At 44.8% G+C, this 17,358-nt stretch overlaps 2 protein-coding genes across 4 annotated transcripts in view; one reads left to right on the top strand and one right to left on the bottom strand.

Moving 5' to 3' along the window:
• The first annotated feature begins 9,873 nt into the window (after positions 1 to 9,873).
• Positions 9,874 to 11,908, top strand: crha (corticotropin releasing hormone a). Its single transcript, XM_043689273.2, has 2 exons — positions 9,874 to 10,084; positions 11,041 to 11,908. Exon 2 carries the CDS (start codon positions 11,057 to 11,059, stop codon positions 11,531 to 11,533), a length of 477 nt encoding a protein of 158 aa, XP_043545208.1. The 5' UTR covers positions 9,874 to 10,084; positions 11,041 to 11,056; the 3' UTR covers positions 11,534 to 11,908.
• A 308-nt stretch (positions 11,909 to 12,216) lies between these two features.
• trim55a (tripartite motif containing 55a) overlaps positions 12,217 to 17,358 on the bottom strand; it is an 82,588-nt gene continuing 77,446 nt past the window's right edge. For all 3 annotated transcript variants that reach the window (XM_087985809.1, XM_043689271.2, XM_043689272.2), the window contains one exon: positions 12,217 to 12,626. In XM_087985809.1, coding sequence (XP_087841935.1) covers positions 12,616 to 12,626 — 11 coding nt within the window. In that variant the 3' untranslated portion in view covers positions 12,217 to 12,615. The remainder of the gene's footprint in view (positions 12,627 to 17,358) is intronic.

The following is a 17,358-nucleotide window of genomic DNA, read 5'->3' as shown; positions in this document are numbered from 1 at the left end:
GGGCATGGAACACACTGCCTGTAACAGTAATAGACTTGCCAACTTTAAGGGCACATAAGTGGTCATTGGATAGGCATATGGACGAGAATGGAATAGTGTAGGATAGATGGGTGTCAGCTTGGTTCCACAGGTCGTTGCAACATCGAGGGCTGAAGGGCCTGTACTGCGCTGTAATGTTCTATGTTCTAGAGTTTATTGCGGGAACCTAAAATAATAGCTTATGCTGTCAGAATATTTAATTGAATTAAATATCTGCTGATCCTGTATTAAAGCCTGACAAGTTAGCGACAGTGGAGGTGGTCAATGGAATTGATGACGAGGTAGAGCTGGGTATTGTCAGTATACATGGAAAGCCAATGTCACCCTTTTAGATGATGTCATTAAGGGGAAGAACAGAGATGGGAAACAGCAAAGGGTGAAGGTCAGGTGCTTGGGGAATATCAGAGCAAGAACAAGAAGGGAAGTCATTGCAGATAATCCTCTGGCCCTGATTAGATGCTTAAAAATGTAACTAGGCAAGTGTAGTGCCCCACAGCTGCAGGACAGCTGGGTTAGGAAGGTTTGAAAGTTAACTCAGACAGGGTCCATGATGAATATAAAGAAAGCAGGAAAGAACTCAACCAGGGAATTAGGAGGGTAACAAGGGGCCATGTAATGACCTTGGTACATAGGGTTAAAGAGAATCCCAAGGCATTCTATAGATACATTAAAAACAAGCGGATAACTAGGGAGAGGATAGGACCTGAATTAGTGGTGCTGGAAGAGCACAGCAGTTCAGGCAGCATCCAAGGAGCTTCGAAATCGACATTTCGGGCAAAAGCTCTTTATTCCTGATGAAGGGCTTTTGCCCGAAACGTCGATTTCGAAGCTCCTTGGATGCTGTGCTCTTCCAGCACCACTAATCCAGAATCTGGTTTCCAGCATCTGCAGTCATTGTTTTTAATAGAGGATAGGACCTCTCAAGGATGAAGGAGGGAACCTGTACTTGGAGGCAGAAGATGTGGGTGAGATCCAAAATGAGTACTTTGTATCAGTAAACACCCAGGAGAAGGATATGGAGAATAGTGAGATAGTGTGGAGCATGCCAATATACTAGGCTACTTTGAGATCAAGAAAGAAATGGTGTTTCATCTCTTGAAGAGCATTAAGGTGGATAGGTCCCCAGGGCCCAATGGTATCTACCCCAGGTCACTGAGCGAGGCAAGGGAGGAGATAGTTGTGGCCTTGACCAAGATCTTTGTATCCTCACTAGCCATTAGAGAGGTCCTGCAGGACTGGGGAGTAGCAAATGTTGTTGCTCTCTTCAAGAAGGCAAGTAGGGATAATCCAGGAAACTATAAGCTGGTGAGACTCTTAACAGTGGTTGGGAAGCGATTGGACAGAATTCTTTGGGATAGGATTTACATGCATTCCAGGAAGGTTGTGATGGCTATGGAGATGGTGCTGAAGAGGTTTACCAGGATACTGCCTGGATTAGAGCGTATGAGCTATAAAGAGAGGCTGGAAAAACTTGGGTTGTTTTCTCTGGAGTGGCGGAGACTGAGGGGAGACTTGATAGAAATCTTTGAAATTATGCGATGCATAGATAAAGTTGACTGGTCAGAATCTTTTCCCAGAGTTGAAATGTCTAAAACTAGGGGACATGCATTTAAGGTGAGAGGGGGTATGTTCAAAGGAGATGTGAGGGATGAGCATTTTACACAGAAAGTGGTAGGAGGGTGGAACACCCTGCCAGGGATGGTGGTGGATAAAGATACAATAGGGGCGTTTAAGAAACTTTTAGATAAATTCAAATAATGCAGGGAAAAGAAGCAAGGGCAGGCAGAAGGGATTGGTTTAATTTGGGGTCATGTTTGGGTCAGCATTGTGGGCCGAAGGGCCCATTCTTGTGATGCACTGTTCTATGTTCTATGTTCTGTGTTCTATGACAGTGCAGAGACATCTTAGACAGATCAAAAAGCCTAAGGAGGGACAGTTTGCATTGCCACAATTACATTCTTGAAGAGACAAGAAGTTAGACTGAAATATTAGGCTGGTCTTGGAAATTTTTGTTGAAACTCAAAGGAAATCGAATACGTCCTGATATGTCACTGTTACTGGTATCACTAATTCAAATTCCTTCTGAAAGCCACCAATGAATTAATTCCTGCTGAAATATGCAACCCATTTCAACAGCTACCAGTTGTTTGCAATAAATAAATATTTTCTCTACACTAACTCTATGCTTTAATGATGAGCACTGATGACTCAGTCTATGTTTTTCTAACTATCTTGCTAAAATAATCTACCAGAATCTAATCCCTCTATATTGAAAAGGGATAAAAGCACCACATATCCTTTATTAGATTTTTGGATACCCTCCACTGCCTCACAACCAAGGATTTTAGAAATCTATTCAATGAACAGAATGGAAAATGCAATTTATACACAGTATGGTCCCAGAAACCTCAATGCAATTATAAACAGATAATCAGTTTCGTTGACATTAGTTCAAGTACAAATATCAGGGTGGACTTTGGGGAAACTACACCCACTTTAAAGTATGCAGTCATACTTCACTGAAGGCTGTATTCTTCCAAAGTGAAAAAGATCATTGCTCTAAGTCTATCATGATAAGTAAGGGTGTCAAGCAAATTGATTTCCTGTGAACCTTTCAGAAGGACATGACAGCTTCTGTATAAGGATATTATATTCAGGCACAATATTCGCGGTACCCTGTACAGCTGAGCAAAGGTCTTCTACAAGCTAAGAACTGTATTTGTAATTTCATATCTAATTACCTAGTTTTGCTTCCTAACCTCTTTCACAACATTCGCATAACACAATTTGTAGGTCTTCAATGTTTTATTAAAAACAGTTACTCAGATCATCCATCCACAGAGCAACCTGGAACTACTCAAGCACAAATGCATAGCATTTCACTTGCCAACACTGTAAGACATGCTACTGAATGACCCACTTGCAGATTTACTGAAGGTTTACATTCAGAATTCTTTGTAATAACATATGAGCCACACATGTGCACTCATTCACCCAGATAGCTTTTAGCCACCTCCCTGTGGCTGAATGTAGAGTGGGGGCAAAGTCTGGAATAAATCTTCAACTTTCCTTGAGCAGAAATAATATTTTACAAAGGAACATGTGTGAGGCAAATGTTAATTAAACAATTATACTTCATGTCTGATTGTACCTAAATATCAACCAAGCTATACAAATGAATAATTTTTGTAATATATAAATTGCTCACTCATTAAAATATGACAGTCGTCTTTAATCTTTGTTGTATGCATTCTTTAATGTGATAAAATCTGAATTAAGGAAGAATATGGTCAGCCTTTTAAAACTAATTATTGCCTTGACTGCACTTCACTTTTCCAGCAATTTATAGAAAAGAAAATAGCATTCTATGGCATCCTCATGTCTCCAGGATGGCACAATATTCAGCTTTGACTGGAGAAATAACAATCATTGTGCCAGATAATAACCATGTCCAATAAAAACAAACTAACCAAGTTCCCTTAACATTCAATGGTTTTGACATTGTTGAATCCCTATTATCAACATCCTGGAAGTTACCGTGGCCGAAAACTTAACTGGCCATATAAATACTAAGACCATAAGGGCAGGTCAGAGGCTAGAAATTCAAAGGTGAGCAACTCAACTCCTGACTCCCTGTTCACTATTCACAAGGCATATGTCATGAGTGTGATGGAATTACTCTGCATCGCCTGGATGAGTGCAGTCATAGCAACACTCCAGAAGTTTTGTACTATCAAAGACAAGTCAGCCTGTTTGATTGACACCTCGCCTGTCACATTAAACAATCCCTCCCTCCACAATTGCTCCACAGTGGTCACAATGTGTACCATCAAAAAATGCATTTACAGCAAAGTTCCTTCATCAGCATGTTTCAAACTGCTGGGGTCTCATCTGAAAGAAGGTGAGCAGGAGACAAATGGGAACATGACCATCCATCCTGCCATCGATCTGCGTTGTCATTTTTTCACTATTGCTGGATCAATATCCTGGAACTCCCTACCTAACTGTATGGAAAAACAAAAATTGCTAGAAAAGCTTTGCAGGTCTGGCAGCATCTATGCAGAGAAGTCAGAGTTAATGTTTCAGGTTGATTGACACCTCCTCAGTATTGGGTTTTTGTTTCTAATTTAGAGCATCCACAGATCTTGTGGTTTTTATTTAGATTTATAGATGTACCTATACCACACATCAGGAATCCTGATGAAGGGCTTTTGCCCGAAACGTCGATTTTCCTGCTCCTCGGATGCTGCCTGACCTGCTGTGCTTTTCCAGCACCACTCTAATCTAGCCTCTGGTTTCCAGCATCTGCAGTCCTTGTTTTTATCTATACCACACACATGGCAATGCTTCAACAAGATTCTCCAGAACTGGCTCATTTTATAAAGGGATGGTGGTAAAAGATGGCCTTGATAGCTTTGCCCACATTCTCAAAAAAATACAAAATGAACAAATTATAACTATCAAATTACTTTAGAAATACAGACTGGCTATTAGCCAGGCTTGTGCAATAGGTCTTAGAAACAGCACATGAATAAATAATTAGATAAACGGCTTTCAGTGGGAGTGGGTGAGATAGAAATGTTGGTCAGAACATTGCTTTCTCTGCTCTTCCAACTGTGCCATGGAACCATTTTGCCAATTGCTTAATAGGTCAGGTCTCAGTCTAATATCTCATCAGAAAGGCAATGTTTCTGACACTGTAATGTTTGCTAGTGCTGTACCACAATGTTGGCTTCATCCTCCAAATAGCTTGAAACACAAACCTCCTGAGATTTAGATGATTATGTTGCAAACTGCTTCCTGGGAACTGTGCAAACATCCGAAAGATGTGATTTGTACACCGACAGGGTGGAAGCCCTTCACGTTGAGTAGGATGCTGGCTCATCTGTTGAAGACTTGATGGCCACATACACACAATCAATGACACCCTGCACCTGGGGAAGTCCTGAGATGGCTCTAAATCTGATTGATCTCTCCCCCTGATGAAGAAGATGATTGTAGAATCACACATCGCTAGCCCACATGAATATGGTATTGGTCACATCCTTGATTCACCAATGGGGTGCAGATTGGGAAGTCCCACACATACCTCCAGTGGATCCCTGAAAGAGCCACTGACATATAATTTGAGGCACAGTGACTTTCAGGGTCACTGGTATTGGGTTTCCACTAGAACACCTGGAACTCAACTCATGCTGCAATGTGGCGGGAGATATCAGGTTTGTTAGCTTTTGTTTTGATCCCCCCCTTTCCTAGGTTTCTTTTTTTTTGTACTCCGTTGAAGAGTACTCCGGGGAGACAGGCCGCCTACTTGCGGAGCGTTTCAGAGAACACCTCTGGGACACCCGGACCAACCAACCCAACCACCCTGTGGCTCAACACTTCAACTCCCCCTCCCACTCCACCAAGGATATGCAGGTCTCCATCTCCAGACCACAACAACTCGACGGTTGGAGGAAGAGTGCCTCATCTTCCGCCTAGGAACCCTCCAACCACAAGGGATGAACTCGGATTTCACCAGTTTCCTCATTACCGCTCCCCCCACCTTGTCTCAGTCAAATCCCTCGAACTCAGCACCGCCTTCCTAACCTGCAATCTTCTTCCTGACCTCTCCGCCCCCACCCCAGTCTGACCTATCACCCTCAACTTGACCTCTTTCCACCTATCGCATTTCCAATGCCCCTCCTCCAAGTCCCTCCTCCCTACCTTTTATCTTAGCCTATCAGATAGTTCAAAATAAGCTCAGTGGCTTGAACATTTTATTTTGTTTGCAGGGAATTGGTTCCTGTGCATGAATGCAAGTCACTTCTAGCAAGCACCACTGAGCTATGTTGAGAATTTGGCTGATTATCTTGAATTGGTAATATATCCATGAAGACACTGAAGGTTGTTCTGTAAGTGTTGTCCAATCATACCCAACCAAAGATATTTGTTTTGAGTTTTGTGAGCCTGGGATGTGCTCTGCCTGTCAGGGAACACGCTGTTTGATTCTATCCATCAGTGATTGAGAATTACTGCCTACATGCCTGGCATCATACTTTCACTGAAATTCATACATGAGCTCATTTAATTGTGATGTAGGTCCATTTTGGGCAGATGTTAGTATCCTGCTAGTGGAAAGTATTACTTGTGAAGCCATTGCATATTAGCAGCATGAAATGGTTTATTTAACTTGCTGTTCAAATGTATAAAATTCTTTACCTTTCCAGGGTAATTTGAGCTAAACCAGGAGTGTGATATACAGCAAAGAATACAAGTCTAAAAGGGTTGTAAGATCATTGGGTGCATATCTGTACAAATTATGTTTCAGTTGTTTCAGGAAGCTTAAGAAAGTGATTAATACGATGTATAGGACATGAGCTTTATCAATAATGACAGAGTTCAAAAACACAAAATAATAGTGAAGCATTAAATAACATTGGTACAGTCACAACTGGATAATTTTGTCCAGTTCTTAAACACCATTCCTTAGGGAGAATGTGAAGACATTAGGAAGTGTGTGTAAAAACAAGAATGGTCTGGAGATGAGAGACTTTAGTTGCCAAGATATGATGTAGGTTCTGGGACTCCTCTCAGCAGCACAGTGGCTCAGTGGTTAGCACTGCTGCCTCACAATGCCAGAGACCTGGGTTCAATTCCATCCTTGGCCGACTGTCTCTGTGGCGTTTGCACGTTCTCCCCATGTCTGCATGGTTTTCCTCTGGATGCCCAGCTTTCCTCCCACAGCACAAAGATATGCAGGTTAGATGGATTAGCCATACTAAATTGCTCATAGTGTCTAGGGATGTGCAGACTAGGTAGGTTAGCCATGGGCAATGCTGGATTATAGGGTAGTGGGGTGAGTCTGGGTGGGATACTCTTCAGAGGGTTGGTGTGGACTCGATGGGCTGTATGGCCTAATTCCAAACTGTAGGGGTTCTAAGAAAATATTGAGAGGAGATTGAATAGTGATCTGCAAAATCAGGAGAGAGAGAGAGTAGGCATGAAGACATTGCTTTAAATAAAGAATTGAGAAGGCACTGATTGAAGCTCCCTGACAAAATGTGACATGAGGGTAATTTTTAATGCAGCCAGTGCTTTGGGTCTGGAGAAGCCTGTCTGAAAGGTGCTGAAGCAGCTTCCAGTGCTGTTGTCAGGGAGAAATTATATAATAACTGGTGGAGACTGATGTCAGCCTATAAGAGGAAGGGTAAGTTAGTGTTAGGGAGCAGGCAGGGACAGGGTCTGTCAGTGACCTCCTGCTTTGTAACCATTCTGTGATTCCAAAGTTTAATTATGTTTTGGTAAGCTAGGTCAAGAAAATAACCAACCAGACAATAGAATAAAACAAAGAACTGCCTATACTGGATATCAGACACGAAAACAGAAATTGCTGGAGAAACTCAGCAGGTCTGGCAGTCTCCGTAGAGAGCGAGAAACAGAGTCAACCTTTCGAGTCCGGGAATCTTCTTCAGAACTCCGTCCCAATGTTCCACTATTTCTCTCTTCACAGATGCTGCCAGACCTGCCGAGTTTCTCTAGCAATTTCTCTGGTTGATAAGATATATGGAACACGGCTTTATCAATAGGGGCATAGAGTTTAAAATCACAAAGTCATGGTGAACCTTTAAATAACAATGGTGCAGCCATTCTGTGATTCCAATGATCCAAAGTACCCCCCTCAATGAGTAAGAAAGAGGAAACCGCATGCTTTTCCTGGGATTCATTAAAAAGTGTGTCAGAGGGAGATGCAGGATGGCAGGGTGGCAACAACTTGGTAATCATTACTGGGCAAGATGCAAATGTTCGGTATAAAACTATATATTAGGAGAAAGTGGGGACTGCAGATGCTGGAGATCAGAGTCGAGAGTGTGGTGCTGGAAAAGCACAGCAGGTCAGGCAGCATCCGAGGAGCAGGAGAGTCGACGTTTCGGGCATAAAATTCCTGAAGAAGGGCTTTTGCCCGAAACGTCGATTCTCCTGCTCCTTGGATGCTGCCTGACCTGCTGTACTTTTCCAGCACCACACTCTCAACATGAAACTGTACATTGGAAATAATAAACGAGAAAATGCATATCATCCACGCGTTATAAACTCTGGAGCTTCAACGATCACAATGAACAATTGAACAAAATAACACAGGGACAGACGCTTCGGCCCTCAAGTCTGCGCCGATATGTTTTCCCATTCCATACTAAAACTATCTTCACTTACAGGATTCATATCCCTCTATTCGCATGGTATTCAAGCATTCGTCCGGGTGTTGGAGATTACATTTTATGTTAAAATAGTTGCCCCACAATTAAACTTTAAAAGTGATTCGCAGCACTAGGTTCCTAAAGATTGGTTGTCAGCGTAGATTTCCTTCTCAAAAATCAACCCAGTGGAATTGAGAGTGACCCTGATTCACAGACCGACTCATCCGAACGGAGAGGGGTCTGTTTTGTTCGGCTCTATAAGAAATGATTCAAAACGTACAGGAGGGAATCTGACTCTTACAGTCGGGCAGTGTTGAAGTAACGCTGTGAGAGATCTTCCAAGGTATGCCCAGCAAAATGGTTCAAATCACTATCACCTCAAAATGCGTGAGAAAACCATTCATCAAAGTTTTCTGTTTTTGTTTATTTGTTGCTGGACTGGCCGCGCAGCAACGTGCCGCGAAATTCGTTAGGGTGCACATTTCATTCAGAATGTACATTTCCTTCCGCACAAAACCTTTTCCTGTGAAGTAGTTGTCTCTTTGCAAATGTTTTCCTGAAAACCAGAAAGGGGAAGCAGCCTCGGCAGCAGCGGAAACGAGAGAAACCCAGTTGGCTCAGGGAGAATTGGCCGGGCTGGAGATTTCAGCACCTCGGACAGTTCTCTCTACTTCAAACCGCTCTGTCTCTCTGCCAAACTCACTCAGCCCCAGTCAGAGCCCCCCAACTGTGAATACGGGAAATGCCCAAACCCACCCTTAGCACTAATAGCCTCGAGCAAGCTCCAATTCCCTTACAACTCGAAATTTCCCCTCTGAATCTCCAATTTCAGTGGCTCGGGCTCCCTGTAACACTCCTCAAAACGAACCCCGAAGGTTTTGAAATGGACGATAATCTGGGCAGAAACACCAACAGAAATTACTGGAGAAGCTCAGCAGGTCTGGCTGCAGCTATGCAGAGAAATCAGAGTTAACGTATCGGGTTCGGTGACCCTTCCTCAGAACTGGATAATCTGGGCTTCATTCTCGCCGTCAGTCTGCTGTTAACCTGGTTTCAATCGGGGTGGGGTGGGGAGGGGGCTGGTTCTCTATATGAACCTGTGGGTTTCACAAATTACCGATTGCTGGGGAGTGGAGTCCTCCCGCGGTTAGAGAGAGAGAAAGAGAGTGGGTGTGTGTGAGAGAGAGTGTGTGTATGAGAAAGAGTGTGTGTGTGAGAGAGAGAGACAGTGTGTGAGAGAGTGTGTCTGTGTGAGAGAGTGTGTGTGAGAGAGAATGTGTGTATGAGTGTGAGAGAGAGTGTGAGAGAGACTGTGAGAGTGTGTGAGAGCGTGTGTGAGAGAGTGTGTGTATGAGAGTGTATGAGAGAGTGTGTGTGTCTGTGTGTAAGTGTGTGTGTGTGAAAGTGATAGTGTGTATGTGTGCCTGTGAGAAAATGAGTGTGTGTGTATGTGTGTGTGAGAGAGTGTGTGTGTGCCTGTGTGAATGTGTGTGTGTATGTGTGTGAGAGAGTGTATATGTGTGCCTGTGTGAAAGTGTGTGTGTGTGAGAGAGTGTGTATGTGTGTGAGAGAGTGTGTGTGTGCCTGTGTGAAAGTGTGTATATATGTGTATATTAGAGAAAGAGAGAGAGAGACAGAGAGTGGTCTCCTCCCCCTCCCTTTTCATTCATAAATGTGCCGGCACCATGCTCCCATGTTCTGCGTCATTAAGCAGGCTACAGACGTGATACCCAAAGCTGAGAAGCAAGTATAAAAGTCCAGGAATCAGTCTGTCCCCCCAAATAACTTCCTACCAGCTTGCAATCTCATCTGCAGGGAGCGAACTGCAGCACTGGCCAGACCATCCTCTGCCGTTAAGAAGTTACACGGTATGTATTTCTTAATCATTCTCCATCCATTTGTTACTTAAAAACAAAATGCAATCTGAAGTTGATTCTTATCCTGCCTCAAAATGAGGCGGTTACTGGAGTCGATTAGGGACTTGCTTTTCAAAAGAAAAGAACGCGAGGAAAATCTCGACAGAATTTTTGACTGGCATTTTCTATTCGAAACACAGCATGTCTCCAATATAAACTCCAAGATTTCCGGATTATTTTGGTGTCTGTTAACTCGATTCGTGTCGTGTCAACATGATTGAGACTGCTCTGTGTGATTTATTCTCGTTAACACTGGGTTACAGAGGCGGCTGGGCTTTTGAGAAGGAAAATAAAACAAAAAAAAAGTTTACAAACTGGTTCAGATAATTAATTTGAAACATGGAGCTTTTATTTTAAGATGTAAAGACTTGGCCATGCAGGATGTGTGTGTGCGCGTTTATGTGTAATTTCTTGCTCATGGCAACGTTTACATTTCCGCATTTATCACGCGGAAATGGCTCGCCAATTTACCCTGTTTAATTTGCTGTCAATGATTTCACCTGAAATGATGGGTCAAAGTCAACTGGAAAGCAAGGAGGCAAAGGTTCTGAGAGGCGCCGGGTGCAGTTCCTGTGGCAGGGCTTTGAGCTCACGTTAAGTTCCAGTAAGTGAAGTGATCCCCTCAATGATCCGTTACCCACTCACTAAAAGACAAACGAAATGCTGCCTAATTCTGGCCCGTGGTTGGATGAATGTGACAGGAGCTGAGGATTTGGTGCCGTTCAGGATTTGGTGCCAAGTTTAGGATTTGGTGTCAGTTTAGGATTTGGTGACAATTTAGGATTTGGTGTCAGTTTAGGATTTGGTGACAATTTAGGATTTGTTGGCAGTTTAGGATTTGGTGCCAGTTTAGGATTTGGTGTCAGTTTAGGATTTGGTGACAGTTTATATCTGGTTCTGTCTTGCAGATTGGCAGCCCCTGTCATGAAGACTCCGCTGCTGTCCTACACGGTTATCCTGCTTGTTCTCTTCTTCCGCAGTGGGCATTGCCGAGCCCTGGATAGCTCCACGCCCAGCAGGACCCGCCCGGATCCCCAGGCAGCACTCCAACAGTCCCTTGGTCCATTCTGGATCCGCGATGGGGAGGAATACCTCATGCTCCCGGCCAAAGATTCCAAGGACAGCGCTGGGGTCTCTCCCGCCCGCTGGCAGATGGTCCTTTCTGATCCAACTTTCCCGAAGCACATTCTGCGAGACCCAGTTGGAGACTTGGAGCAAGTTAGCAGCAGATACCAGGCCGAGAGGGGTGGGATGTTAGACAGAGGGAAGAGGTTAGACGACCCTCCGATTTCCTTGGATCTAACATTCCACCTTCTCCGGGAAGTGCTGGAAATGGCCAGGGCTGAGCAAATGGAACAACAGGCTCACACCAACCGCAAAATAATGGAGCTCATCGGCTGAGAGAGAGGGAGGGAGGTGGCCCCACCACAAGAACATCAATCATAGCGCTGCTCTGACACTAGTGTTTATTTTTATAGCGCTAAACTGTTACAGTGTGCAGTTCAACCAACCCAATCCTGTAGCTGACAGTCCAGTGTAGAATTGTAGTGAATAAACGTATCGGTGCTCAATCAATGTGTAAGAGAATGTCTGATATTTATATTTTTTAATAAAAGCTGCTTTATGCTTTATTGTGGAGCCAATGTCCTGTTCAATTCAGCCTGACATAGCAGAGGGAGGTGCCCGCGGATCACCGGGCGCGGAAACCCTGAATAAAGATCGCCCTTTGGTTCTTTCTTGCATTTTCCGAGGCTTGTAGCCACAAGGAAGCATTTACTCAGTGCACTCAACCCTCAGGCAACCCTCAGGCAACCCCTGGGAAGGCGATCCAGCCAATCGCACGTCCCACGTTTTGTCCGAAGGCGACCACCCCTCCCATCTCCCCCAGCTCCCCACCCCCACTCTCCCAACCCCCACTCTCCCACCCCCCTTGCCCCTACCCCCACTCTCCCACCTCTCCTTTCCCCCCAGCCCCCTTTCCCAACCCTCTTGCCCCACCCCCACTCTTCCACCCCCCATCTCCCCACCCCCACTCTCCCACCTCCCCTTCCCTCCCCCAGCCCCCCCACTCCCAACCCCTCTGCCTCACTTCTGGCGCTCTCTAGCTCCGGCTCAAGGGGACGATTGAAAGGGTTAGTATTTGCCGAGCCCGAGGGGGAATGATATCGGAGACTGTCCCACCAGAGAGTTTGGGCAGGTACTCCCCATCAGAATTAAACAAGCCCTCGGTCACCAAAGCACAAAGACCCAACAGTTATCCAACTTGGAGCAGGAGACCCAGGGGTCAGCTTCGCAATGAGTTCCCGCTGTTGTTTTGGGAGGGTTCGGCTGTTTGCCTGGATGTGGTGTTTTCTCTCTCTCTCTCCCTCTCTGTCTATTTAGCCAGCGAGTTTAACCAGGAAAAGGAGAACACGTGGCGACTTCCTTCTCCTACTTTCTGCCCCCCGCCGCTTGTATCTTCGCTTTGGCCTGTGGCACAGTCATCAGAACCAGTCTGCAACAGGGAGACACAAAGACATTCGGTTACTTCAGTGGCCATTAACAGCTCCCCTGGAGCCTGACAGTTTGATCTGCCATTCCGCCCCCCCCCCCCCCCCAATCCCCCCAGCCACACCATCCCCAGCGCCTTGGCATCTGAGCGGGCAGTGCCCTATCCCTCGGGGCCAGACCCACCGGAGGATCGGGCTAACAGAGGGGTTTGGGGGCTGCTGTATCCATGTACCTGCTCTGGAGCTGAAACAATGCCGTCTCGTTTATCTCACAGCTCCTGTGCCTTTGTAACAACGTTAAAACAACAATTTGACAAACTGCGGATGCTGGAAATCGCAAACAGGCGCAGAAATTGCTGGAGAAACTCAACAGGTCTGGAGAGGAAGCAGAATTAACTCTCCTCTCTCTCTGTACAGAGGTTGCCAGACCCGCTGAGTTTCTCCAGCACTTTCTGTGTTTGTTTCCGACATTTCTCTGTGTCTGTCCTAAAGTGGACAAAACCCCCTCGCGTGGGTGGGAGGCCGCAACATTCACTCCAATAATCCGACAGCTCATTCCCCGCCTCGACTTCCTTCGAAACACCAGACTTAAGACATTCCTCCTCCCATTTCTCCAGCTGTCCACCCCTTCCCGTTACAGGGAGCGTCTGCGCCCAGTCTGTAGGACCCGCCCGTGGAATAAAGTTGCATTTCTAAAGCGCCCGGGTAGTTTTGTTTTCCCGCGGAACGTTCTGACTGAGCGAAGCTAAATGTAACAACAAAGTGGGCGATGACCTTGAAGACTGGAATTACAGAGACCAGCTGGAGTATTATTTGCTAGAATGTTCAGCTCGTCATAGAATTAGGAAATAGTGCAGCACAGGAAGAGGCCACTCGGCCACATGGTGTCCTTCATCTCTCTTCATTCAATCAATCTCATTCCTCCGCTTATCTCATGTCCCTGTATTCCATTCCCCCTTTCTCAGGGCTATGACTTACTCAGCCAGTACAGTCCACGTGGAAACACTAAACGCCTTAAGCTTGGCTCCATCATTGAAACGGTCCATTATCTCCTTTGAACCTTCCCGAAGCCTTCACCGTACCAAATCACTTCCATCCAATCTCTTTTTCCTGGTCTTGGGAGGCAGGCCCACTTTCTCCAATCTATCCCGCATTCCCAGAATGAATGCAATGATTTTCCTCTACGCTAAACCTTAGCCAAAGTTTTCCCATCCTTTCCACAATGTGGGATCCCCAATCGGACACCGTACTCCAGCTGGGACTGAGCTAGTTCATATAAGATGGCACCGCGGGAACAGGAGGAGGCCATTCAGCCCCTCAAGCCTGTTTCACCATTCAATGAAATGTGGTTGATCTATGGTTCAATCTCATATGCCCGCCTTTGACCGTATCACTTAATACATTTCTTAAAGAATATCTATCTCAGATTTAAAATTATCATCTGATCATGCATCAAATGCTGTTGTAGAGAGTTCCAAAGCTCTGCCACCCTTTGTGTGTAGATGTGCTTCCTGACATCTCTCCTGATAGGTCTGGCCCTAATTCTCAGACAATGACCTCTAGTTCTAGAATCCCCAACCAATGGAAATAATTTATCTAACTTCCTGTCTTTTGTACTCAATGGGGTTAATAGTGCCTAAAAACAAGTGATGCACAAGTATCCAGAGCACTGCAGGGATTGCACATCATGCAGTCCCAACCATTTAACATCCAGCTCATCCTGTTTAACATGCACCTTGGGCTAATAATGCTATTGATTCATTAGCAACGTGTTGCTTACTCAGCGCTGATGAAAGGTACCGTATACCTCTTAGAGGGGAGGTGTGTAGTGGTTGAAGTGGGTCTGACAGTCAGGCAGGGAGTAAAGCTGCCCTAGGTGCCCTCCCCTTCACTGTTTGATCACACAGCATTGCCCTTTGATGTGAAGGGCACTGCTAGTCACTGGCCACTTGGGTGTTTCCTTTCTTCCTGCTGGTGGTGAAATTAATAAAGATTTATACACCTGTTGTCTTTCACTGTGTCTCACACCCGTACGCACAGAATGAGTGCTGGGAAAAATATAAGCACTACCGCCTAACAGTGGGGAAAAAAGAAAAAATATAACCAGGAGATTTAGATTCTCCTCAGTTTAAGGACTGACTGTTTAAAAAAAGCTGCCCTGGGAAGGGGGTGAAAGAAAAACAGAAATTGTTGGAGAAACTCAGAGTTAACTTTTCGAGCCCAGTGACCCTTCCTCAGCCTTCACTCCCCACAGATGCTGACAGACCTGCTGACAATCTGCTTTGCCAAACTCACTCCCTGCCTATCCCTCTCCAGTCATTGTGCTGCATGGGGATGGTCCTTCCCAGAGTTAGGGGCGGGGGCTGGGGCAGTTGCTGCTGCTGTTTCTTTCTCTGCCCCCCCCATACCCCCACCCACAACTCCACCCTTGCCCAGATTCACCTCCAGTGTACCCGGACTTGACCAGTAACAGCAGCTCGTTGTGACACTCTCCTCCTGGTGTGTACACACACTTAGTGCCTCATCTGTTTGTGGCAGTCACTATGGAAATACTGCAGAATGGCACAGCAGGGCAGAAAGTGAGCTCCAAACGTTGTTGGAAGCTGCAATGGGGACCTGTTCGTGAAAGGCAGAAAGGAACCAGCATGTCTTATATTCCTCAAGTGAACTGAACAACCAGCACCCACTTACTGAGAAGGCTCACACCTGTGGAGGGTTATTCCAGAGGATAAGTTCAAAGACAAACATGCTGCACTGTGAATTTCAACAAGCTTATGTGAGTGGCCAGGATAATTGAATTCATCCTTAAATGTCATACCCTGCCAAGTGCTACACCCCCACCACTCACCTATCAACGTTCCCTGTCAGTCAGGACACAAAGCTGAGACTCAAACTTTCCACTGCACCTTCAGCTTGTCAAGTCTGACAACAACAGCTCACAGCTTGTTCACACTGCCAACCATTCAGCCATTACATCAGCCAGATTGTACTGACTGACCCTCTTCATCCCTTCCTCTCATGAGGTGAGGTTGTGTAAACTGGAGGAATCGAAGTGCACCCACATGACCCAAACAGTTGCTTGTACAGAAGTCCTGAAGTTAACAAAACCACCTTCACCACCAGGCACACTGCTGTGTAGACATTAAACAACTATAGACAGCAACAAACACTCAGCCAATCAAAGCAACTGCAAGAAAAAAAAAGAAAGGACCAGCAACTAATCTGTAAGTAATTGATGAATGTCAGGATGAATGTAAATTAGTGTTGGTCACTCCGAATGGAAAGGGGGGTTGCAGATGATCTACTCCAGGGCTCAGCTTTGGGTTCATCTTTGTTCTTGGTTAATATAGATTATTTGGATTTGAGCACAGTAAACACAATCTGAAATTCTGCTGAATATAGAAACGTTGACACACGTTAAGGATGATGCAGAGATGTTAGCGGAAAGGGCAGGAGGCAGCAGATATAACTTAATATGAGTAAGTGCGAGGTAATATATTCAGAAAGAAAAGCACAGGGATGGGAGCAGATCGTTAGTGGATAAATAATCAAGGACATGAAAGTGACATAAATTTATACCATTGATTAAAAAGAATGATGCCTTGGATAGATGAATAAAGTTAGGAGCAAAACATGGCTTTTGATAAAGTATCACACATAGGCTACTTAATAAGAGAAGAGCCCACAGTATTGGTTAGAACATGGATTGAGGATTGGTTATAGAAGACAAAGATGATAGAAGACAGAGAATTGAGGGAAAGGAGGTATTACCAGAATGGCAGTCTGTCATTAGTGGAGTGTTGAATTAGTGCTCGGGCCACAATACTTTTACAATACACATATAAACAATTTGATTACAGAAGTAAACATATTATTACCAGGTTTGCAGATGACACAAAAACATGGGAAAGGTAAGTGGGGAGAATGGCACTAAAAGAGTCTACATTGGGATACAGACAGGTTAAGTGAGTGGGAAAAAAATCTTAGCAGATGGAATATAATATGGGAAGATGTGAGATTATGGACTTTGGAATTTAGAAAAATGAGAGCAGGGTCTTGATAAAGTAGATATGGAGTGATTGTTTCCCCTTGTGAGAGAGTCTAGGACCAGAGGGTATAATCTCAGAGTAAGGTGTCACCCATTTAAGACAGAGACAAGGAGGCTTTCTTTTTCAACAGAGGGTAATGAATCTAAAGAATTCTGTAGCGCAGAGGACAGTAGAGGCCGTGTCATGAAGTATATTCAGTGCTGAAATGGACAGATTTTTGATCCGTAAGGGTACCCATGCTTCTGGGGAAAAGGCAGAAAATGAAGAGATTCACTAATCTTCATGGAGATGAAGATTTACCATGGTCTCATTGGATGGCAGAGGAGACACAATGGGCTGAATGGACTACTTCTGCCTCCATATTTTATGGGCTAACATGAAATGCTGGGATTACTCCCATTGATGCAGCAATAGCTAATAAAGGATTTAAATTATGGAGAATTTTTTTAGAGTGAGTTGCTGAGGAGTATCATTAATTTCCAAGGTAATAGAGAACAAATCACCATCTTTGGGACAGGAAAGGATGGAAACAAAACAGTCCGAGAACATTACAGCAAACATTAAACAGGAGAAGTGTCAACCTGTACTGATGCCAAGGACAGAAAATCTCTTGCTGAATCAATGGTGAAACATGCCTGCCCGTCAGATAATCCAATGAACAACATGAAATATAAACTCAGCTATGTCC

The sequence above is a fragment of the Chiloscyllium plagiosum genome, unplaced genomic scaffold, assembly GCF_037043375.1.
Source record: "Chiloscyllium plagiosum isolate Xiang-an unplaced genomic scaffold, Cpla_swu_hap1 HiC_scaffold_4, whole genome shotgun sequence".
Lineage (NCBI taxonomy): Eukaryota > Metazoa > Chordata > Chondrichthyes > Orectolobiformes > Hemiscylliidae > Chiloscyllium > Chiloscyllium plagiosum.
Note: the sequence above shows the minus strand (reverse complement) of the source record. Positions and strands in the feature narration are given on the sequence as shown.